The sequence below is a fragment of the Hyperolius riggenbachi genome, chromosome 5 (genome assembly GCF_040937935.1).
Source record: "Hyperolius riggenbachi isolate aHypRig1 chromosome 5, aHypRig1.pri, whole genome shotgun sequence".
Classification (NCBI taxonomy): domain Eukaryota; kingdom Metazoa; phylum Chordata; class Amphibia; order Anura; family Hyperoliidae; genus Hyperolius; species Hyperolius riggenbachi.
In genome coordinates this window covers 218,486,780-218,513,068 of record NC_090650.1, presented here as the reverse complement: position 1 = coordinate 218,513,068, position 26,289 = coordinate 218,486,780, and the positions used below count along the sequence as shown (strand labels likewise).

Sequence of the window (26,289 nt, the reverse complement as noted above, 5' to 3'; positions counted from 1 at the left end):
ATGAGTGTGTGGTCGGCAAGTGGTTAAACTAAAATTCACCTGTTGGATGATTCTAAAAACTGTTAGATGAAACACAGATGCACACCTCTTCTAGATAGACTCAATGGTCTACAGTCTTTCTCTGTGCACATATCTTCTCCACCAGCATAGCTATGAGGTACGTCTTCTAGGCTATCCACACTGCTGATTGCTGTCATTGGAATTAATTTGGAATTGTTAGTTATATTGGTGGCAGCCATATTTATTTCCTTTTAAGCAATACCAGTTGCCTGGCTGTATGGCTGATCCTCTGCCTTTAATACTTTCAGCCATAGACCCTGAACAAGCATATGCAGATAAGGTGTTTCTGATATATTGTCAAAACTGATTAAGATTAGCTTCATGCTTGTTTCTGGTGTTATTTAGAAACTACTGCAGCCAAATAGATAAGCAGGGCTGCCAGGCAACTGGTAATGTTTAAAAAGAAACAAATATGGCAGCCTCCACATCACTCTCACTCCGGGTTCACTTTAAGGGAAAGGTAAAAGGGTAATGGAGGTGGCAATCAAAGCTGGTCTCCTTACCTCCACACTAGAAGGGATAGGCATGAATATTATCTTGGAAGATGCATCGGTAAGATCTTCACCACTATCACAGTGGCATGGGGTGAGAAGAGATTTGAAAGGTAAATAAGAGTACCAGGATCCTACATGTGGAATTTAGTTTATTGCCTGGAGTTCCATCTTAAGGAATTATTAAAGATCAAATTACTTGGTAAGTAACAAATTGGTGTTTTGATATAAATACAATATTAACAAAATATGGGCAGTTTAGAAAAATAATGGAAGTCTTCAAAGGTGTTTTGTGACACCAGTAGAGGTCTTGAAGGTCCCTACCACAGGGATCTAGGATCAGACATTCCCTAGTGGCTTCCATGTAAAGTCACTTTTATTTTTCTTTCAAATGAGTATTTGGCTTTTACTAACCACAGTAAAGGGGTATCTGTGCTATACAATAGAATTGTTTTCCACCGCTTTTATAACACCTTAACAAAAAAAGAGTTCCTGGCACCAAGGAAATATTTTGTGATATAATGGAGATTAACTATACTTATAACGTGTCTGAAATATTCCCTGACTTTAGCAATGCATCTGGTTCTGGCACATGATGTTAAGAAGTGTCTCCTTTGCATATTACAGGCACACATTATCATGTTTTTTTTTTCCTTGACCTCAACAATAATGCATTTTCTTTGTATTCTTTTTAAGATAAAGGCATATCCTGCCGACCCATCTAATTCATTTTTTGATCCTTTTACAACAGTGCAACCATACCCTGTAAGTAGATTTCTTTTTGACTCATCTAGCTTTTGATCATGTGATATTACAATATGATAAAATGGACCTTATGAATGGTTTCCTCTTCCCTTATACTTGAGCACCCAAAATGAAACAATAATACATGTACAAATTGTAAAATATGGTATACACTTGTAATATGTTAAAAATAAAATTAAAAAAATAAACACAATATTTAATAATAATAATCTATAAAGTTGGCAACCCACCCGAAAATATTGCAATATTGTATACAGCTGAAGTGAGTAACTTGTGAATAAAAGGGAAAGATGAAGTCAAAGAAAACATTTTTTTTAACCAGTACTGAGAAATCTGCACTGCACCACTAGCAAAAACATCAGTGATACAGGATAGAGGTGGTTCACTCAAGTAGTAATATAGGTGGAGGAGGCAGGTTGGCTGTAGCCACAATCATCAGTATCAGTGTTTCTTTGCTTTTTTTCAGCCACACTATGCATTAATACAATAATATAATTATAATCTCCTAGCCTCTAATAACTATGCATGTTAGCATCCAAAACATTTGTTTTATGTCATAGCAGCACCAGCAGTTTTTATACTGTCAGTGCAAGGAAATAAAAAAAAATACATTTTTACACAATTTTTACGCACGCACACATACAGTGGGATGCGAACCTTTGGGCAACCTTGTTAAAGAGAATCTGTACTCTAAAATTCTTACAATAAAAAGCATACCATCTATTCATTATGTTCTCCTGGGCCCCTCTGTGCTGTTTCTGCCACTCCCTGCTGCAATCCTGGCTTGTAATTGCCAGTTTTAGGCAGTGTTTACAAACAAACTAACCAGGTTGTGATAGGCTCAGAGAAGCTCAGTCTGTGACTCACACCGAGCGTGGAGAGGGTGTGTATAGCTTCTGCCTATAACAGCAGACAGCACATTCCTGTCTGAGCCCGACAAAGCCGTCAGAGGAAAGATTCGATTATATAACAGAGATAACACAGCCACTGTGCAACTAGGAAAGGCTGCAGTAATCCAGAGCACATTAGAACAGGTATAGGAACTTATAGGATAGAAGAAATAAGGCTGAAAATTTTGTTACAGAGTCTCTTTAATAGTCATGATTTTCCTGTGTGAATTGTTGGTTGCTACAATAAAAAAATGTCAGTTAAATATATCATATAGGAGACACACACAGTGATATTTGAGAAGTGAAATGAAGTTTATTGGATTTACAGAAAGTGTGCAATAATTATTTAAACAAAATTAGGCAGGTGCATACATTTGGGCACTGTTGTCATTTTATGGATTCCAAAACCTTTAGAACTAATTATTGGAACTCAAAATGTCTTGGTAAGCTCAGTGACCCCTGACCTACATACATAGGTGAATCCAATTATGAAAGAGAGCATTTAAGGTGCTCAATTGTAAGTTTTCCTCCTCTTTTAATGTTCACTGAAAAGTAGCAACATGAGGGTCTCAAAACAACTATCAAATTACCTGAAGACAAAGATTGTTCATCACCATGGTTTAGGGGAAAAATACAGAACGCTGTCTCAGAGATATTAGCTGTCTGTTTCCAATGTTAGGAACATATTGAGCAAATGGAAGACAACAGGCTCAGTTCAAGTTAAGGCTCGAAGTGGCAGACCAAGAAAAATCTCAGATAGAGAAATGAAACAAATGGGGAGAACAGTTAGAGTCAACCCACAGACCAGCACCAGAAACCTACAACATCATCTTGCTGCAGATGGAGTCACTGTGCATCGTTCAACCATTCGGCGCACTTTACAAGGAGATGCTGTATGCGAGAGTGACGCAGAGGAAGCCTTTTCTCCGCCCACAGCACAAACAGAGCCGCTTGAGGTATGCTAAAGCACATTTGGACAAGCCAGCTTCATTTTGGAATAAGGTGCTGTGGATTGATGAAACGGAAATTGATTTACTTGGGCATAACAAGGGGCGTTATGCATGGAGGAAAAAGAACACAGCATTCTAAGAAAAACACCTGCTACCTACAGTACAATATGGTGGTGGTTCCATCATGCTGTGGGGCTGTGTGGCCAGTGCAGGGACTGGGAATCTTCTCAAAGCTGAGTGACGCATGGATTCCACTCAGTATCAGCAAATCCTGGAGATCAATGTCCAGGAATCAGTGACAAAGCTAAAGCTGCATCGGGGCTGGATCTTTCAACAAGACAACGACCCTAAGCACTGCTCAAAATCCACTACGGCATTCATGCAGAGGAACAAGTACAACGTTCTGGAATGGCCATCTCAATCCCCAACCTGAATATAATTAAAACACTGTGATGTGAGTTAGAGAGAGCTGTCCATGCTCGAAAGCCATAAAACCTGAATGAACTAGAGATGTTTTGTAAAAAGGAATGGTCCAAAATACCTTCAACCAGAATCCAGACTCTCATTGGAACCTACAGGAAGCATTTAGAGGCTGTAATTTGTGCAAAAGGAGGATTTACTAAATATTGATTTCATTTATTTTCGGTGGTGCTCAAATTCATGCACCTGCCTAATTTTGTTTAAACAATTATTGCACACTTTCTGTAAATCCAATAAACGTCATTTCACTTCTCAAATATCAGTGTGTGTGTCTCCTATACGATATATTTAACTGACATTTTTTATTGTAACAACCAACGATTTATACAGGAAAATCATGACGATTAACAAGGTTGCCCAAACTTTTGCATCCCACTGTATATATATATATATATTCCTGGGTTTGCTGTTTCTTTGTAGACTTACTCCAATAATTTTTATGTATATTTATAAATTAAAATAATTGTTTTTAAAACTTTATACCATAAAATGAGATATGCAGAACATAGCACGCTGGATAAAATAATACAGCAGTTTTGAGTGTTGATAATAGATCTCCCTACTTGTTGATTCATGGTGGTTTTGTTATTCTTGAGGGCCATTAGTGACTCTGGTTACTGTATTGCATTTCTTTATTCATTGTAGCTTATAGGATTAACTCCATTCTAAACAAATTGAAAATATTGATGACTAAAGAGCTACAGGTAGCATCAGGCAATAATGACAAGCTTTAGTGCACTTATGTCAGTACAAAAAAGTTGTCTGCAAGAACTAATGCCTGTGCGGGGCGACACCTGTCTTTGTTGATAAAATGGCCCATAATGTGCTGTGTGCAGCAATATAGAAACAGGTCAGGTCTCATTTTACTGTATTTATTTTTGTACATAAATTGGATTTGCTGCCATTGGTTTCAGTGTCTATACCTCATATCTGCATATAAAACCCATGTTCAGAGGCAGATCTTAATATACCACATAATAGCTTAGTAAGCAGGCTACCAATGTTACTTTGAAGTGTGAAATAAGGCTTCTAGAGGAAAGTATCCTTTTTTTAAAAATCTGGTCCCTCTACGTGAATATCTGTGGCTGGTGCCTGTGCTGCTGAGTTCTCACTGGCTTGCACCATCATGGTGTTCAGACACGGCAAGGGGGCAGGGCACAGGTTGTTCTCTTTAAAAATATTGCAACCAATAGAAATTAACTTCTGTTCTACAGGAAATGGCTGGTGAAGAGGCTTCTGAATAGATGCTTAAAGGGTTACTTAAGCCATAGATAAAAAAAAAATAGTTTTACTCACCTGGAGGGTAGTAACTAAGATGGCGTCGGACTCGGACGCCGCGGCCACAGGGCTCCGGTCTTTTTTAATTTTTTAGATGTAATCTCTCCCTCCACTCACCTTGGAGCTCCTCTCCACGCTGGGGAGGGATGCGGAGGACATGGGCACGCTGGTCTTGCTCTGCTCCAGCCACGCGCTAAGGTCTGTGGGTCGGCGAGGGAATCAGCTGTTCGGGGCCACGTACAGTGCTCAGGCCGATCCTCCGCCGCTGCCTCCAGACCATCAGCGTCGCCACCCAAGCTGGTCCCACCACGGCACCGCGGCTCGGGATCCGGGACGGCTTCCAGCGGAGAGGTTCCCGTCCTTCTTACGTTCCAGCCACGGAGGATGACACCATGCAGGCCGCAGGCCACCCCGCTAGCCCAGGGCGCCTGCTAGCTGCGGGCAGACTGCCGATCAACTGTTCGGGCACTTGTGCTCACTGCTCGCTGCCTGACTCTTGCTGCCCGACTCTCCAGCCAGCCCCTCTACCACCGCACATCTCTATTCCTGCTGGCCGCACATCGCCTTCGGTACAGAGTCCCGCTGGATACCACGTGGGGCAGCCACAACACTGCTGCCGGGGCAACCAGATGCCGCTCAGGGAATGCAGCTGCTATCCGAGGACCCGGGGACTGCCTTCCCCGCAATGCTGCAACTTTTGCAATACCGCTGCCTGGGTTAAAAAAACAAAAATCGTCGTATGTGGCTGCCCTGACACCATCTGAGGACCCGGAAGATGCCTGATCCGCTATCCATGTGGGGCCACTACACCGTCTCTGCCCGGGGACGCCATCACAGTAACAAGCAGGCAGCTCCACCGCCGCAGCCCGGAGAGGTATGTGCACCACCACTCTTCTGCTCCCTCACGATCACCGAGATGCAAGGCTGCGGCCCCTCCACCACTGTGACCCGTAGGGTGATGTGCGCCTCCGCTCACCCTGATCCCTCTACTGCTCCATACACGCCACTGAAACAAGCCAGGCCCTGCTCCCCACCACCGAGCCTTGCAGTCCTCAAACAGCACAGTGCAGCTCTGGAGTCCCCTCTGCTCTCATCCACCAGGCCACTCCGACCAGCCTACACAGCAGCACTGGAAGGCCCAGTTTTCCTCCACCAGAACTGGCTCCGTGCCCCCCCTCTGCTCGGACTGATTGTCGGACTATACCCGGGGGGGGGGGGGGGGTTCAATCTGCTGCCCTGAAGGAACTCTCTGCTTCTCTCCTCTTGCTTGGGTTCTCTCTCTTTCTTTCCAATTCTCTTGTTCGCTATCTCTTCTCTCACTCTCACTCTCTCTCTCTCTCTTTTCGCTATCCGCTCTTTTTTCCAGGACACACTGTGGGGTATCTGGAACTTCTGCAGAGCAGTGCGAGCGCCGTCATTAGTTGGCAGGCTGCTCCCCTCACATAGCACTCCAGACTTCCCCACGCGTCCTCCACTATAGTTAAAGGGACTCCGAGCAGTGCAGAAACTATGGGAAGATGCACATCATTTTAAAGCTCTCTTTCTCCTCTTTCCAATGATATATAAACCCCCATCCTACGCCTTTTAGTTTTCGCTATTTTCGCGATTGAAATTGCTGCGGCCGCGATTTCAATCGCGAAAATAGAGAAAACTAAAAGGCGTAGGGCAACGATTTAGGTGTCGTCAGAAAGAGGAGAAAGAGAGCTTTAAAATGATATCCATCAAACCATAGTTATATTGTATTACACAGGGCGACTTTTTGTCAAAGTCAGCAGCTGCATTCAGCAGAATGGAGCTGCTGACACTGGGGAAAGTGTCGCCCTGTGTAATACAATATAACTATGGCTTGATGGATATCATTTTAAAGCTCTCTTTCTCCTCTTTCTGACGACACCTAAATCGTCGCCCTACACCTTTTAGTTTTCTCTATTTTCGCGATCGAAATCGCGGCCGCGGCAATTTCAATCGCGAAAATATCGAAAACTAAAAGACGTAGGGTGGTGGTTTATATATAATTGGAAAGAGGAGAAAGAGAGCTTTAAAATGATATGCATCTTTCCATAGTTTCTGCACTGCTCGGAGTCCCTTTAAGTGCCGTATGTGTGTATATATAGCTATATGCTTACTTTGTACTATACTGTATTTGATTGTGTGTGTTGAAGATCGCATGTATGTGTTTGTACCATCACCGACCCTGTATGAGCCAAAAACAATTCCGGGTACAACCCCCGTTGTACTTGGCGAAATAAATGATTCTGATTCTGATTCTGATTCTGGCTTCTACCAGCCCCCGGCAGCCATCTCCCGTGCCCTCGCAGTCACGTACTGATTGATCCTTTGGTCCCCCGCTGCCAGCTAGTTTTCGTTTCCCCGACAGGCCCGGCCATGCGTAGCCTTCTTCGCGTACCCATCTGCAATAGCGTCCTGCGCCTGCGCAGGACACTATTGCGGAAAGGAATGTAAAGAAGGCCTGCGCAGGCGCAGCAAGTCTGTTGGCAAAAATGAAATTAGTTGGCGGCAGGGGACAGGAGGATCCGTGAGTTACTGCGAGGGCACGGATGGGCTGCAGAGGGCTGGTAGAAGCCCCAGGTGAGTAAAACTGATTTTTTTATCCATGGCTTAAGTATCCCTTTAAAAATTAATATATTTAACATCAACAAATGAGGTGTTCATAAACAGATAAAACAAGCTCTGTCACTAAGAGGTGTCTTTAAAAGAACCAGCAAAATACTTGGAGTTGGACTTCAGCACCTCCAAAGTAAGTAATTTTGTCTTCATGTAAGACTTGACTATTACAAAATAATAGACAGTTTAGTATTAAAGGCTAGAGCAAATAACATGAAAAATAGCCTTGCACACATAACATAACTGAGTTTGTAATATAATAAAATGACAAAGCAGTAATGGGGAAATTATCATTTGGTCCATTGAAGTTTATTTCATGAATAAAATTATACCTTTGAATTTCATTACTCTATTATTTGCAACCACTGCCATGCACATGTCCCATTTCAATGACCTCACATAATTCCTTGCTCCTTTCCGCTTAACTCCAGTCTGCGTAGTACATTGTGATAGGAGCCATTGGCATATTTAACTATTGTATATGAAAACCTTTTACCTTCCAGAGAATTAAAGTCTGTGTAGCTCTAGGACAGCTCTAAGGCTACGTTCACACCGGGGAGTGTAAAAACAGAATAGCAATGCAAGGAGGGGAGAAGTCACATCACACGCTGTACATGTGGTGTTGCATACAGTGAAGCATTCAGTACATACAAATTTGCTTCACTGCAACTGTTAACAATGCCATTGAATCTGTCGTATCACACTGCTAATGCGCCTTTGTGAATGTAGCTTTTTTCAACATAACTAAATTGCATTAGCAATGCGATTATATTGTCAGGTGCAACGCATCACAATGCACTAGTGTGAAAGCAGGCTAATTCACAACACAAGCTATTGGTACTTTGAGTGCTTTTAGTGCTCATTATTGTCATCAAATACTTGGGTGAATCTCTGTGTGTCCAAACACCATTTATTTAAAGGACAGGTCCGAGGTAAAAAAAACCCCAAAAACAAAATCTACTTACCTGGGGCTTCCTTCAGCCCTCGGCAGCCTATCTGTCCCTCGACGTAGCTCCACTCCCAGACGGTGGCTGCATCTGTTTCCCCTCTGTCACAGATGCCGACCTCGCCAGGTCAGCATCTTTTCTGCCTGCGTGAGCGAGTGGCCGCGCCGCTCACGATCGCACACACGTAGCTTGGAGCGTTCTGCGCAGAGCCCCAGGTAAGTTTTTGTTTACCCCGGATGTGTCCTTTAATACAGAGGAAGACAAATAAGCTTTTTATTGTAAGGGAATTGTACTATGTCCATATTACAACTGAGCTTAAAGAAAACCTGAACTGAAAATTAAAAGTCAAAATAAGCATACACAAGTCATACTTACCTTCCATGCAGTCTACTCCTTAGTGTCTTTCTCCTGTCCCGCGTCCTGTTTGTTCACTGTGATCAAGGGAATTTTCCATCCTCCACTTTGAAAATGGTCATTACCCATAATAGCTTTCTGGTCAGCACACAGTTAAACTGTAACATCGCCCACTTGAGCCATAGGGAAACATGGACATTACCTGGTACATCAGTTTTCCTCTCAGCCATAACTGACAGCAACTGATATTTTACTGACAGCAACTGATATATTTCAGATCTGACAAAATATTGTCAGAACTGGAAGGGATTATTGTCAGAAGAAAATGGTGAGCTTCTGAGAGGAACTGATGGCAAGGTAACTATGTAATGTTCATTTGAAGTTACCTCATGTGTTTATTTTAAATATTTTTACTCAGTACAGGTTCTCTTTAAGAACACTGCAGGTTGTATTGTGACCTTGCAATGCAATGGAACATAGCCAAGGGCTCTACTACTCATTACTCAATAGTTACCTGTTGTAGGACATCTGGTCAGTTTAAGGAGCTAGTTCACACTGATTAACTTATTTTTCTATTGCTTCAAAGCAATTAAATGCAGATGCAAAGTATAATTTTCAGATCATCTAGTCAGTAGGGTTGAATTGTCAAGACGTTATGTTGTCCCATGCGCCCAAAGAGTTCTCTACCTTTAGTAGAAGAATACCTTTGTTTCCTTTCATCACCTTCTAAAGCTACACACATACCCCTCGATTACCCTTGCTCGCAGGGATTGGGACTCAATCCCACAGTTGACAGTTCATGGCCATCTTCTGTACTGTTGCGTCTCTTCTGTACAGATGCATCCCTTACCTAAATAGAGGGAGGAGGAGGGAGGACCAAATTCCGATAGGCAGGGTGAGTGGGAGAACAATGTACCCGGTGCCATGACAGATCTAGGGATGTCGGGAGCCTCCCATGCACAAGCTAGCTTTTTGCCCGCAGCAGTCTTTATTGGCTAACCTGGCCATATTTAAGCCAGCATCCGCCCATTTCTTAACTGTGTGAGCTGTTAATATTGCAACAGTAGACATTTAACTAATATATAAATTGACTCGTAAATACAATAATATAGTCAAAAGTGTTTTTTAGGAATCAGCTAGCTGTTATTAAATCCACTCTAATGTTGTACACTGCAAATCTTGGCTCAAACGATGGCAACACACAGGTTAGCATTTAGTGTTGTCTGGAACATGTGTTCAAGTTTTGCTTTGCCTATATCCAAATACCAGTAAATGCCAATTGTTTGATAATCTATAACAGTGCTGTCCAACTTGCAGCTCATGGGCCGCACTCTCTTGCCTGGACTTTTTTTGGGGTCAGTCCCCCTCCTCTGGCAGGCCCACCTCTTGTTCACACCTGGCTCCACCTGCCAAATCAGGGACATTGATGCTCCACACCCCCAGCTGAAAATCCAGTGCTAGCCCCACCCCCTGCCCATAAAGTTGGAGCACTGATCTATACAGGTAAAAGTAACATCATAACTAAAACCTAGAAGACTATGTAGGTTACATCTATATGCAACTACTTGTATTTAAATGATCAGTTGATTTTTTTCTTGCAGAAAGGATTCAGAAAATAAGCTTTTGGTTTCTAGAATATGTACCTTGTCTCTGAAATAATTTTGTTGGTTAAATAGAAATATATATGTTTTCTTTTTCTAGGTAGATTTATTAGAAACTCCATTTCAACAGTACTCCCCTCCTGCAAAGCTGTCCCCAAAGAGAATGTCACCTGCCATTCATATGGTTCCATCCAGGCAGCTGAAGAACCAAGTACAAGCAATGCAGACAGCTCATTTGTCACACATCTCTATAGTGGACAGGTACCAAACTATACTGGCCTAATGTAGTATTCTGTGTCAAGCAGAGTTATCCGAACATTTGCGTTTTATTCAAATTGATTCTGATGCAAAAGTGATCTATTTCCTGGCTAAATTTTCACAGAAAATCTAAATGTTTTCATGTCATGCTAACCTAGAGAAATATGTAGGTCGGGTAAGGTAAGATATTGTAAGATATTTCAAAATGTGTCACTTTAATTTTAATTTTTATTTTTTTTGCGTATGCATAAAATTTTCACAGAAATAACCACCACTTTTACCACGCAAGATCAGTTGTGAAGAAGCAGTGAATGAGCAACTGGCTCCAAGCTTTGGACAAAAAGCACATTTGCTATTATGTGTGTGACAGACTGTGTTGTTATCAGATAGCCAGGTACCCGGTGGGTCACAACAGGAAGTACCATAGGGCAAGCAGGAATATATTTAGAATGAGGGTCAGGGACTGCAGAAACAAGGGAGCCAGATTAGGGATACAGGTAGCAAAGAGCAGGGATTCACAGGACAAAACCATGAGGGATTGACAGGGCTCTGCTGACAAAGTGCTTAAGCCCCCAAAAAGCAACAAAAAAAACAGATACTTACCTAAGGAGAGGAAAGGCTCTGGGTCCTATAGAGCCTTCTCGTTCCTTTCAAGGTCCCCGCATTTCCTGCTGCTGCTGGAGGCTTTAGAAATCTTTGGGAGCCCGAGTGCTCCCAAGGACAGGGGGGCTCTGTACTGCGCATGCGCAAGTGTGGGAGAGAGTGTGCTCACACATGCACAGTATGGGTAGTATGGAGCAGCCCATCTTCGGGGGCACTCAGGCTCCCAAAGCCTCCTACAGTAGAAGAGAGCTCATCTCCAACCCATCGGTCGGAGACTGGTAACGGGAAAGCCAGCAGTGGAACGCAGGAATCGGGAGAGGAACAGGAAGGCCCTATAGAATACACAGCCTTCCCTTTCCTTAGGTATCTGTTTTCTTTTCTTACTTTCTTTTTTATTATTTTGGCTTCAGACTCTCTTTAAAGAATGCTAAAGTGACATGTGACATGATGAGATAGACATGCGTATGTACAAATAATATTCTGTGATGTTTTTCTTCTTTCTATGCTTGAAAGAGTTAATAGCTATGCAACTGACAATTTTTCTCTAGTGGGGGCCTAGTTGGACTATAGCTTCCCTTACTGATAAGGAATTCCACCTATAAAATGCTTTGCTCTCAGAAGCCCAGTTCTTTGCCAGGAGAAGATAGCTAAAACAGATAAATAGCTCATATACTTGAGCACTCAGAGGTAGACTGTTTCATTGAGCTGAGACAAAACAATAAATCTGCTTTTTTAAGTTTTTAAACATAGCCTAGAACTGTGAGATATCTAAACGTTATTTTTAGAAGTATAGGTATCATTGTTTTTGTTTATCTTATCACTTTATTTTTGCTTAAGTTTCAATTTAAATAGGTTCTGTCTCTGAGATGCACAGCAGCTGTAGGAACTCATTAATGCTTAAAGGAAATCTAAACCGAAAAAAAATGAGTTTCACTTACCTGGGGCTTCTACCAGCCCCATGCAGCCATCCTGTGCCCTCGCAGTCATTCATGGCTCTTCCGGTCCCCCGCTGCCAGTTAGTTTCGTTTTTGCCGACTGGGAGTCGGCCGGCCGCCATGTGTACCTTTTTACACACCTTTTTACGCATTCCCGCTGGTGCAGGAAGCTATCACGGACATTAACAAATACATTTTATGTGTTACGGGTGCAATGCGTAAAAATGTACGTATTAATGTCCGCGACAGCTTCCTGCACCAGCGGGAATGCGTAAAAAGGTACGCATGGCGGCCGGTCAACTCAGTTTAGGTTTCCTTTAAGGAGTCCAATTAGAGACACAAAGCCCAGAAAGGATGATTTATCAGGTGTTTTAGCATAGTCTATGGCTTATCAGCAGTAGATATTGAGGCAGAAAAACAAAGCCCTGAGTTCTGAGCCAGTGGTAGTAAGGTTCTTGTTTTTGGATTGCTTACTCAATAGAGGTTTGCGCCTGAACAAGTACGGAGCCACTGCTTTATTTTTTCCTCTGGATTACGGACTTGGCTTGTCAGTGATTGAGCACTGACCTTTTTAACAGGCAGGGGTTGAGTGGTGTCTACTGTTTTTCTTCTTCTTCTTCAGGTAACCTGTAAATAAAATGAAACTGCAGTGGAAAAACATACTAATGTCACAAATACAGTATACCATGCAACTACAACATTTCATGTGGTATGAAACTCAGCATTTCCTCTTTGCTCTAAAAGATTATTTACAGCATAAAAACTACTACAAAAAAAAATGTAGCAGAACAGCATTCAACCCGTTAAACACAGCATGTTGTTCTTCAGTAGAAACCTCCTTGCTTCAGTGGACAGTTTCTGGCCACACAGGAAGCGTTGATAACGTTATCTTTTGTTCACACTCCTTTGTCAGATACATTTAGTAAACATTAGCAAACTGCTGAAACTGAGCTGTACTGAGCTGACAAGCAGCTATGCAATCAAATGCAACGGCTGCTTTCAGAGCATATAAACTGTACTTTGGGAACTTGTAATTTGTAAACAGGCAATATTGTGCACAAAAGCAAATACGATAACTGAATGGGTAATAAAAAGTAGGAAAACAAATTTTTATTGAATGTTATATCATCATTTTATCCCACTTTAATGTAATAAAAAAACAAGCTTACTTATGAATGTATGTTTTGTTATGTAATACCTCCAGACATTATGGCCCATATGCAATTAACGTTTTCTCCTGAATTATCTCCTAGGACAGTGTTTCTCAAACCTGTCCTTGTAACCCCGCCATGGTGCACATTTAGCAGGCAACCTCACCTATGCTCAGGTGGGGTAATTAGTGTCTCAGCTAGGTGGATTTGATGTAGCCAGTGATGCTCGGATACCCCTTTTCAAAATTCGGATCCGGATACCCAGATATCCGATCCGGGTCGGATATCCGAGTTCAAAATTTTCCGATCCGAATGCAAATCGGATATCCAACCACAGTATCCGGGCTATCCGAAATTCGGATATCCGGATAGAAAAACCGGAAGTGGCCTTTAAATTGCTTTAAAAACGTTTTTAGGGTATATGAGGCATGTAGCATCATTATTTTGTAAAGGGGAACACTAATTGATGATGTGGGGACTTAAAATCCCCCCCCCCCAAAAAAATAGCTGTAAATTAACATCAGGTCTAGGTTCCAGACAGCAGTCGTGCAGCCCACATTGTGTCCAACCGCACAGCTGGGACATGACAGTTTTCACCCCAGACACCTCCAAAAAATTACGCAGCAATTGTGTTTTGGGTTAAATATAGGTGGTATCAGTGGCCTGTGGCACCCTGGCGGTGGGAGCTGCACAGGCAGCAGGAGCAGGGCAATGCAGCAGCAGCAGGTGTAACGTGTGCCGGGAGCATGCCGGATGTGGCACGTGCCAAGTGCCAGTCAGACAGCAGAGGAGAAGACACTAGTGCACACTAACTGTCACACTGGCACTGCTCACAGCACAGCAGTTCTGTAGAAAGCTAACACAGAAGTACTACTACTCTAACATCTACTAGCACTGACTGCAGTACTACAGTACTAACTAAACAATAGAAGAATCTAGCTAAACAATAGAACAGGTGTGACTAGATTACAAAGAGCAGAATATGTCTTCTACCTGCATGAGACATTTCGTGAGATTCAGACGTTGCTAACGGCCATGGCTGCGATTTATGTACGTCAGAATTGCCACCATTGAAATTGCCCAAATAAACAGGTTTTTGTGACCCTAGGCTACGACCTCTTCGGCCTAGGGGCCCGAAACTCACCAGTTATGATCCCCCTAACAGTTCCTACAATGCTAGAAAATTTGCCACTGCTGAGCAATTGCCCTTTGAAAAGATGTGAGATTTTGGAAAGTGAAATAGGGAGCCAATGAAAGCCTATGGGTGATTTTACTACTTTTGCACCCCTGTAACTCTGGTTTGCAGAGATGTATGGAACCCATCTTTGGAGTTCAAGACTAACAATATGTCTTCTACCTGCATGAGACATTTCGTGAGATTCAGACGTTGCTAACGGCCATGGCTGCGATTTATGTACGTCAGAATTGCCACCATTGAAATTGCCCAAATAAACAGTTTTTTGTGACCCTAGGCTATGACCTCTTCGGCCTAGGGGCCCGAAACTCACCAGTTATGATCCCCCTAACAGTTCCTACAATGCTAGAAAATTTGCCACTGCTGAGCAATTGCCCTTTGAAAAGATGTGAGATTTTGGAAAGTGAAATAGGGAGCCAATAAAAGCCTATGGGGGATTTTACTACTTTTAAAACCCCTATAACTCTGGTTTGCAGAGATGTATGGAACCCATCTTTGGAGTCCAAGTCTAACAATATGTCTTCTACCTGCATGAGACATTTCGGGCCATATGCAATTAACTTTTTTCACCTGAATTTTCTCCCAGGAGATAATTTTTCATATTTGATTTAAAATAACTTCCCAGTACTTTTCAACTAAAAAAAGTGCCAAAAAGTAGGTGAAAAGGTACTATAAAAATTATTTTGAGTATTCTCTTGCTTTCGGATGGCTTAAAAGGCATTTTATTGACAAGTTTAAAAATATCACCTAGGAGAAAACTCAGGAGAAAAAGTTAATTGCATATGGGCCTTCGTGAGATTCAGACGTTGCTAACGGCCATGGCTGCGATTTATGTACGTCAGAATTGCCACCATTGAAATTGCCCAAATAAACAGGTTTTTGTGACCCTAGGCTATGACCTCTTCGGCCTAGGGGCCCGAAACTCACCAGTCATGATCCCCCTAACAGTTCCTACAATGCTAGAAAATTTGCCACTGCTGAGCAATTGCCCTTTGAAAAGATGTGAGATTTTGGAACTGTAAATAGGAGGCCTAATGAAAGCCTATGGGGGATTTTACCAATTTTGGACCCCTGTAACTCTGGTTTGCAGAGATGTATGGAACCCATCTTTGGAGTCCAAGTCTAACAATATGTCTTCTACCTGCATGAGACATTTCGTGAGATTCAGACGTTGCTAACGGCCATGGCTGCGATTTATGTACGTCAGAGTTGCCACCATTGAAATTGCCCAAATAAACAGGTTTTTTTGACCCTAGGCTATGACCTCTTCGGCCTAGGGGCCCGAAACTCACCAGTCATGATCCCCCTAACAGTTCCTACAATGCTAGAAAAGTTGCCACTGCTGAGCAATTGCCCTTTGAAAAGATGTGAGATTTTGGAACTGTAAATAGGAGGCCCAATGAAAGCCTATGGGGGATTTTACCAATTTTGGACCCCTGTAACTCTGGTTTGCAGAGATGTAGGGAACCCATCTTTGGAGTCCAAGTCTAACAATATGTCTTCTACCTGCATGAGACATTTCGTGAGATTCAGACGTTGCTAACGGCCATGGCTGCGGTTTATGTATGTCAGAATTGCCACCATTGAAATTGCCCAAATAAACAGGTTTTTGTGACCCTAGGCTATGACCTCTTCGGCCTAGGGGCCCGAAACTCACCAGTTATGATCCCCCTATCAGTTCCTACAATGCTAGAAAATTTGCCACTGCTGAGCAATTGCCCTTTGAAAAGATGTGAGATTTTGGAAAGTGAAATAGGGAGCCAATGAAAGCCTATGGGGGATTTTACTACTTTTGCACCCCTGTAACTCTGGTTTGCAGAGATGTATGGAACCCATCTTTGGAGTCCAAGTCTAACAATATGTCTTCTACCTGCATGAGACATTTCGTGAGATTCAGACGTTGCTAACGGCCATGGCTGCGATTTATGTACGTCAGAATTGCAACCATTGAAATTGCCCAAATAAACAGGTTTTTGTGACCCTAGGCTATGACCTCTTCGGCCTAGGGGCCCGAAACTCACCAGTCATGATCCCCCTAACAGTTCCTACAATGCTAGAAAATTTGCCACTGCTGAGCAATTGCCCTTTGAAAAGATGTGAGATTTTGGAACTGTAAATAGGAGGCCCAATGAAAGCCTATGGGGGATTTTACCAATTTTGGACCCCTGTAACTCTGGTTTGCAGAGATGTAGGGAACCCATCTTTGGAGTCCAAGTCTAACAATATGTCTTCTACCTGCATGAGACATTTCGTGAGATTCAGACGTTGCTAACGGCCATGGCTGCGATTTATGTACGTCAGAATTGCCACCATTGAAATTGCCCAAATAAACAGGTTTTTGTGACCCTAGGCTATGACCTCTTCGGCCTAGGGGCCCGAAACTCACCAGTTATGATCCCCCTAACAGTTCCTACAATGCTAGAAAATTTGCCACTGCTGAGCAATTGCCCTTTGAAAAGATTTGAGATTTTTGAAAGTGAAATAGGGAGCCTAATGGAAGCCTATGGCAGAATTCAACACTTTTGCACCCCTATAATTCTGATTGGTTATCATCACCCGCCGACTTTAGCAGTTAATAGCAAAGGCCCCTTACATCCTAGCAACACCAAATTTGCAGGATATGTTAAAAAGATAGCAGGAAACAATATTTAACCTGCTGAGCACGGGCTATGCCGCCGGAAGGCACCGCTCAGGCCCCCCTGGGCCGATTTGCATAATTTTTTTTTGTTACACACAGCTAGCACTTTGCTAGCTGCACGTGCAATCCGATCGCCGCCGATCCGCCGCTATCCCTCGCGCCGCAGCCGCCCCCCCCCCCCCGTCCCCGTGCGCTGCCTGGGCAATCAGTGCCAGGCAGCGATGTGGGGTGGATCGGAGTCCCCTTTGACGTCACGACGTCGATGACGTTGGTGACGTCATCCCGCCCGTCACCATGGCGATGGGGGAAGCCCTCCAGGAGATCCTGTTCTTTGAACGGGATCTCCTGATCTCCGATCGCCGGAGGCGATCGGAGGGGCTGGGGGGATGCCGCTGAGCAGCGGCTATCATGTAGCGAGACATTTTCTGCAAGTTTAGGTTTCTAGCTTTTAAAGCGGCTTTGCTATTAACTGCTAAAGTCGGCGAGCGCTTAATTTTCCCACGGTCAGAAGGAGTTACTTTAAAATTGATTTTCTCAAAAACTATAAGGTATTTTTTAATTTTTTTCCCCCCTCTTGTAGTCACTGAAAGATCTCAGGTGTTAGACACCTTGAAACATCTTTTCCATCACTTTTGTGGCCAGCATAATTTTTTCTATTTTTCAAAGTTCGCATCCCCATTGAAGTCTATTGCGGTTCGCGAACTTTTCCGCGAACCGAACCTTCCGCGAAGGTTCGCGGATTGGGTTCGCGAACTGAAAATCAAAGGTTCGCAACATCTCTATACAATCTATCTACAATACAAAGCAATACAGGTGAATATAAAGTGTTGGAGTGTAAAAACGCTAGGTGTATTGAACAATAAATGCACTTGCACAGACAAAAAGCACTGGAGCAATCTCTCAGTACAGTCAGTCAGTAAGTCGCAAGCAGGACGAGTGAGGCAACATGGCGCCCGCTATTTATAGAGGGGGGCTTGGCCAGGCTCCCCCTCTGTGATTGGCTGCAGTCAGAGGGCTGGGAGCCCTCTGATTCGCTTGTGAGGACTCGAGGTGATGTGACGTTATCCGAGCGGATGACGCTATCCGAGCTTGGATAGCTAGGATATCTCCGGATAGCTGATTGCAATCCGAGTGCGCTCGGATAGCACAGCCCGGATAGCTAATACTATTCGAGTTCGGTATTCGAGCTCGATAGTGAAAAAAGAGCTAGGATATCCGAGTATCTCGGATATCCGAGCTCGAATGAGCATCACTAAATGTAGCTGAGACACTAATTAACCCAGCTGTGCATAGGTGAGGTTGCCTGCAAAACATGCACTGTTGGGGTGTCACAAGGATAGGTTTGAGAAACACTGTCCTAGGAGATAATTTTCATGTTCTCTTTAAAATAACTTTTAAGCATTTAAGCAAAATTACCTAAAAATTGGTGAAAAAGTACTAGCAAAATTATTTTGAGTATTTTCTTGAATGCTGGTAGTTTCAAGGGAATTTTATAATAACGTGTGAAAATATCACCTAGGAGAAAACTCAGGAGAAAAGGTGAATTGCATATGGGCCCACAAATTTAAACATTTTTTTTTTACAGTTGCAGTTGTTGAGGGGAGGGGATCTTCAGCACCACTTATCATCTCAGTTGAAACAAATAATTATTTTGCATTAGTGAAAAAGTACTAATAGAATACAAAAAGGCTTTTGGTCTAAATTACCTGAATTTTTTCGTTAGTATCTTTTCTCTCTTTCCTTTTTGTTGCAAGTATCACTATAAAAGCATAGCATTAAAATATAATACGAGTAGCTGACATCTTACTATGAATAAATAATGATGTACAGATTTTTTGAACTCCCAGATAAAACTTGCATCTAATTGAGAGATATATTCCATCACATTTTGTTAATGTCTTACTGGGTCATGAACACTTTTTCTTTTATTCTCCTTTTTCTTTCCCGCTTTTTTCAGTTCGGAGGCACTAAAACGTGAGCTTGAAAGAGAGAAAATGATGAAAAGACTTTTGATGACAGAACTGTGAATTTCCTGTGTTCATCATCAGAGCACCAGACTGGGGCCTAGCGAGTGCCTTCTGTCACTGTACATTCCACTGTGTTCTTTAGGAAGTTGGACATCTTCTGCATTGGAACTAATGGGCCAAAACTAGTGATCTAGACAGTTACAAACCAACATACTGCATGTAAAAAGGAAATGTTGCTGTTTTATCTTGTATAATGTTTATTTTTGTGTAAATAATTGAAGAGATTAACATTATACAGAATATTTTAATAGCTGAAAAAGACACATTTTATTATCCTACACAGCTTAATATTTTTCAATAAGTAAGCTCTGTAACATATCTCATGGAAAGCTGATTTAATTATATAGTGATTGAACACTTATTGCAGCTCATCTAAACAGTGTATATACATCAGTGTATCATGTGCTCATCCTGTGTATACTCATATACTGTATACTCTACCTGTAGATCATGATAGATTTGTAATGCAAGAACATTTGATTATGTTTTTAATTACACAGCAAAGTTCAACAGTGTGCGCTTGCTGTACTATGTCTCATCAGGGCCTTTCTCTGCTGAAAGTCAGATAAAAGTGTTTCTGCTCCCCACTGCACCTCACAAATAAGGACTTATGCTGGCTTCAGACATTTCTTCCAATAGACACTGCCATTACTGTAATGTACAGCATGCATGGATCTGTTTGCAGTCACATTCCTGTGCTGTCTGATTTAACTGTACTTATTGCACTTTCTTTGGTCATGTGGATGCAGAGGGGATGGTTTATTAAGACCAGTGCAAAGAAGCCTAGTGCTTGGTTCACACTACAGCGCATCATAGAAGCAATACTGTATTTATATCATACAGATATGTTGTTCCATTGCAAGGATGCCCTGTGGTCCATTGTAGAGTCTACTGTCGCTTTAGAGCACATGCATGACATTGATTGGATGAATGGCAATGCACAGTGCCATGTAAAAAAATCATACCTGTCAGGATTGTTAAAAATGCAGTGGACAAAACAGATACAGTAGAGTCCCAACCAGCAAGGTCAGCATCTGCAGTGGAGGAGTCTGGGAGCTACCAGAGCTGCGGGGAGGGCACAGGATGGCTGCCAGGTGCTGAAGGATGCCCCAAGTAAGTGGATTTTTGTTTTTTTATTTGCCTGGACGTATCCTTTAAAGGAAATTTGAGAAGAAAAAAAAATAATTTAAAAGTAGTTGGAGCTTCCTCCAGGCCAATGGCTCCCTTGCCATCCTCTCGGGCTGCCTCAACCCTCCGCCAGCTGTCCTGGTAATTCCGTAGTTGCCGCTTACAGCTTCTCGCCTTGCATCCGGGCATGTGCCTCGAGCCGCGCTTCCAGTGACAGGAGCATTCTGCACCTGCACAATAGTACTCTGCAGGCGCAAAACGCTCATGGTGACGGGGCTGGCATGCAGCCAGATTGTGTGTGTGTTGACTTAAACCAACTGAAGTATTTACCAAACCAGCAAAGCCAGATCGAGGTGACCCAAGAGGACAGCAAGGAAGCCAACAGCCTGAAGGGGGCTGGAGGAAGTCCAGGTATGTATAACATTTTTTTTTCTTGTCTCAGGTACACTATAAAGACTGGGTTTCATGGCTCCCCAAGGATAATATACTTTCACTACTGCATTTTAACATTTAATACAGAGTGCATGGTGTATATACAGTATAGAGTGTATAGTACTGTATTAGCTATGCCAATTTTTAACATTGAGTCTGCAGCAAACAGAAAGCAAACTTATCCAGCATCAGCCAATCCCCATCAGTGCTGAGTAACCAAGACTCTACTGTACATCAAAAACAGATTGATGTGAACTGGCCCATAAAAAACCACTGAGGGTTAATTCTACTCCATTATTTTCCATTTCCTGATCCATGAAAAATGCAGGGCAGTGAGCCTAGAGTAGCTTTAATGAAAAGTGCAATATTAAATTCTCAGAGGAGACAATCGGGTGTCACCTAGTATCACAAACAAGGATTCTGGATGGTTGATCTGGGCAACTGCACCACCAGGTTTCATTTTTCTTTGCTCTAGTCTTAATAAATCATCCCTTTCAAGTATGATTAGTCAAGGTAAGAGGTGAATTTAGTAATATGACTAATAAAAACCCTTCTTCTAATATGAGTGCACATGCACTTTCAAAGCACCTTAAGGCTGAGTCTTCCTGACCAACTATGGAATCCTGGTGAATTCTGGTGGGCAACGTTCCAGTAGGGTACACAGGTGACAACTTTTCATGGAATGTAACTGAATAAGATTGGTTGGTATCTAGCTGCTTTCTACTGTATTGATAAAATCTGTGAAAAGGCAGGTATAGTCTGCTAAATCACAGCTCCCTCAGGTACAGTGGACCTCAGAGAAATATTTTAGTAGTTCATGAGACAGTCAAGCCAACAAGCAGCCATATATGTTATATACACACAAAAAATCAAGTTACATTTCTGCTCTTATTTTTTTTTTAAGTCCAGCCTTCTGCAAATTAGCAGATTTCCACTGCATGCATAGCTGATGCCTTCATTTGCATTTACTCTCCTCAAGGCTGACTGGCATTTTTTTTTTTTATAAATGAGTGGATAATGGCAAATCTGGCTACAAATTAACTCCTTTCAGCCTAGAATCTAGACCTGCCTGATTCTTGAAGCAGAGGCTCAGTACAACAGTACAACACACCCAATTTGAGGTCATTAATACTGTCAATGTAAAACATATTCCTGACGTGTAGCAACTGTCTTTACATTTTAACACCATTGCTTTTATGTTGTTTCCAGCTATGTGTTGTTTCCTTACCATGTTGCATCTATGAACTTTAGGTAATACTATTGAGTTCAGATCAATAAAAATTGAGATTTTGAGATTGACAGAATGTCCTATTAAATGGGGGGGAGGGGGGGCGGTTGGAGGTGTCTTGTTTTCCACACAAGCCTCTTGTTTTCCAGCCCACAATGGCTCCTTACATGCTATCCCTCTGTGTCCCCTTTGTGAGTACTTTTTTTTCTTACAAAGTTCAGAAAACAACACAAATTTTTCCTCCACTACTTCTATGCCCAGTGGTGAGAAGCAAATTGTGTTCTTTAATGCAGTGTAAGATGTTTACTTTTTATTTTGCTTCTAAACCTCTTGTTTGGAAATGGTTACAGCTTACTGGATATCTGCCTCATGCAATGCTGAACACCCAAAATACAATGCCACAGTCTTTCCCAAAATAGAGCATAATTCACTCATCTGGACATTGGCACTGGCCAGAATACATTATTATTATTATTATCTTTTGTTTATAAAATGTCAACATATTTCGTGGCACTGTACAATAAATAGGGAGAGCAGAAGACCAGCCTGTATACATAACAAGTACAAATTATGACGAAGAGGAAAAAAGGACTCTGCCCGGTCAGACTTACAGCCTAAAGGCCTTTTTACACTTAAATGGAACCAGAGAGGATCTAAACAAAAGCTGTTATACATACCTGGGGCTTCCTCCAGCCCCATACGCGCTGATCGATCCCATGCCGCCATCCACCGCTGCCCGCATCTATGAGAACCGGCTCCCGTCGCTGATGTCATCGGAGCCGGACTACGCAGGAGAAGTGCGCCCTCTACGTATCTCTCCATACACTGCTGCAGAGATACGCAAAGAGCGCACCTCTGCTACGCTTAGACTGGCTCCGACTGGTGGCAGAGCGGGGTCCCGGTTCTCGTAGTTGCGGGCAGCGCTGGATGGCGGCGTGGGATTGATCAGCGCGTATGGGGCTGGAGGAAGCCCCAGGTATGTATAATAGCTTTTGTTTAGATCCTCTCTGGTTCTCTTTAAACAGTTGCTCTCAGTGATAACTGAAAGACAATCGATATTCAAAGTAATGCCCATGTCTTTCTATGGCTCAGTTCCCAGTATACGCGTTTTAACTGAAAGCTTTTTCACAAAGCACTGCTATGGATAAAATGTGCACTAACGTATACTAATGCATACCAACGCATTAAGTGTGAAAGGACCCTAAGAGTTTACCATCTACATCACTTGGCACATTACTATTGTGGGGCCAGTAGAGCATACTGTAGTGAAAGATTCTATTTTCACACAAGTGGCCAGATGGAGACAGAGGCTCTACAACAGTTAAACATGCATACTATGTATCTTTTAGTTGCTGATTCTCTGTGCAATTTTGTGCTTGCTTGAAACATCAATAAACTGTTTATTTCCCTTGGCTTTTGCGTAATACTGTTTAGGCCAGATCCTCTGAGTATTTATATGCAGCAGTTGTAATTAAGTATACAGTTGTATAATATTGTTCTATCAGTTTTAATTTTGACTCTAATGACAATCATAAGTGTGCTTTTCTTTCCAAATGTCCTTCCTATGGCCAAATCAAATCAATTGCCGCTTTCATGGAGATGTAGCAAAAGCACTGACTACTGACTTTTTAGAGATGTAGAGTCAGGATAGGCAGGGCAAGAAGCCAGGATAGGCAGGGCTAGAAGCGACATTAGAACTATTCATGAACTGAAGAATTCATATCAGCTCAAATTGCTTATACATGAACATAGGATGGAAAGCAAGTAAAAGACTACACTGGTCTGATTTCATTACAATTTTTACTAGTATTAAAGGGACTCCGAGCAGTGCAGAAACTATGGAAAGATGCATACCATTTTGAAGCTCTCTTTCTCCTCTTTCCAACGATATATAAACCGCGACCCTATGCCTTTTAGTTTTCGCATTTGCCGCAATTTCGATTGTGAAAATAGCTAAAACTAAAAGGCATAGGGTGGCGGTTTATATATTGTTGGAAAGAGAAGAAAGAGAGCTTCAAAATGGTATGTACCTTTCCATAGTTACTGCACTGCTCGGAGTCCCTTTAACCACTTGCCGACCGCGCACTCATAACGCGCGTCGGCAAAGTGGTAGCTGCAGGACCAGCGACGCACTTCTGCGTCGTCGGCTGCAGGCTAATTAATCAGGAAACAGCCGCTTGCGAGAGCGGCTGCTTCCTGTCAATTCACGGCGGGGGGCTCCGTGAATAGCCTGCGGGCTGCCAATCGCAGCTCGCAGGCTAAATGCAAACACAAGCGAAAATAATCCGCTTTGTTTACATTTTTACAACGCTGCTAACAGTAGCAGCGTTGTACTAGATTAGCGATCCCCGGCCAATCAGCGGCCGGGGATCGCTGTCACATGACAGGCAGGAGCCTGTTAGAGGCTGCACAGGACAGATCCGTTCCTGTGCAGCCTCCAATCTACGGGGCAGGGAGGGGGGAGAGGGGGAATCCTGCGGTGGAGGGGGCTTTGAGGTGCCCCCCCCCGCCACCCACACACATGCAGGAGCGATCAAAACCCTCCAGCACATCATCCCCCTAGTGGGGAAAAAAGGGGGGCGGTCTGGTCGCTCTGCCTGGTATTTGATCTGTGCTGGGGGCTGTAGAGCCCACCCAGCACAGATCTTAAAAATCAGTGCTGGTCCTTAAGGGGGGGTAAAGGCTGAGTCCTGAAGTGGTTAAAGATTAGTGATAGCTTAATGCTAGCAAAAGCTTTTTTTTTACTTGATGCAAATAATTTCACATGTCCACAGGAACGGATTTAAGCCAAGGCCACATAGGCCATGGCCTAGGGCACCATAGGATCAAGGGCGGGTGAGCAGCAGACTATGCTGTGGGGGGAAAGGTCACCTGGCTAACTATACTGGAGCGAGGGGGTCATCAGGCTATCTATATGAAATGGGGGGAGGAGGGTCATTAGGCTTCTTATACTAGAGGGAAGGGGGGAGGCAGGGCCGTGCAGAGGGTCCTTAAGTGGGGGGTGCTCAAATTTAAAAAAGGGGCCTGGCAATGCCTTCCCCCGGATACCCCCCCCCCCCCTCCTCGTTTCTGGCTAGGGGGGTATTGATTGTCATGCTGCTGAATGCAGATGATGGGTGCCATGTGGGTTCTGGGTGTAAGTACTGAGTGTCATGTGGGTTCTGGCTATGGTTGGGTATCGAGTGTCATGCGGGTGTTGATTGCAAGAACTTAGTGCCATGTAAGATCTGGGTGCATGTACTGGATGTCATGTGGGTGCTGGGTGCAGGCACCGGGTGTGACATGGGTGTGAATACTTGGCCCCATGCCTGTACTGGGTGTTGGCTATGTGTGGGCTTTGGGCATCACATGGGTTTTGAATGCAGGTACTTTGGGTGCGGTTACAGGTTAAGTGGATACTTGGTGCAGATAGTGGGTGCCATGTGGAAGCTGTGTGGAGGTGTGAGTACTGTACTACTGGGTGAAATTTTAGGCCTGGGTGCAGATACTTGGTGTCATGTGAGTGTGAGTACTGGGTGCCAGCTATGAGGGGAAGGGGTGGCTGATGGGAAAAGTAGAGGTCAGTGTGGGTACTGCAGGAAGGGGCAGGGCCATGCAGAGGATCCTCAAGAATGTGGTGCTCAAATTTGAAATCGATAAATCGTGCTAAATTGTGTATGTAATACCCCCTCTCCATAAAGCATAAAGCAGTCTTATTTCCCCCCCCACACACACACACACACACCATTATAGCAGTATCAGGCAGACTGTGAGTCTCCTTCCAACTCTTTTGGTGCTACCACCCTCAAATCAGCAGTGATAGGTGCCCACTAGTAGGTTAGAGTGGGCACAGTGGAGCCCACTGTAGAGGCACAGACTCACCTTTCATTACTGGGACCTCTGTCCCTCTTGATCAGCACCCAAGCCTCTTTTCAGGCAAAGAAGTGGTTACCAATATGCAGTGGTTGCTAAGCATTAGTAGATGCAAAACTGCAGTAAGTGCCAAAGTGCAGTGGGTGCCCAGATGCAGAGGATGGTAAGACGCAAAGGTTCACTTTGTGGTAAGTTGCAGTGGGTGCCGAGATGCCAACGTAAAGTCTGTGTCAAGCTGCTTTGGGTACCAAGGTCCAGTTTGTATTGGGTGTTTATATGCAGTGGGTGCTATGCAGTATTGGGTGCTGAATGAGTAGCAGATGGTGATAAACAATAGTGGGTGCCATGTGAGTGCTAATTGGTACAGGGAGCCATGTGAGTGTTGGAAATGAGTGAGTAGG

The 26,289-nt window shown here is 43.3% G+C and overlaps 1 protein-coding gene across 1 annotated transcript in view; it reads left to right on the top strand.

Annotated features, from left to right (window-relative positions):
- Positions 1-19,505, top strand: part of LOC137518597 (band 4.1-like protein 4B) — a 252,326-nt gene extending 232,821 nt beyond the window's left edge. Inside the window, exons 9-11 of the mRNA XM_068236670.1 lie at positions 1,248-1,316; positions 10,542-10,702; positions 19,179-19,505. Of these exons, the coding sequence (XP_068092771.1) occupies positions 1,248-1,316; positions 10,542-10,702; positions 19,179-19,248 (300 nt within the window). The 3' untranslated portion in view covers positions 19,249-19,505. The remainder of the gene's footprint in view (positions 1-1,247; positions 1,317-10,541; positions 10,703-19,178) is intronic.
- Positions 19,506-26,289: the final 6,784 nt, after the last annotated feature.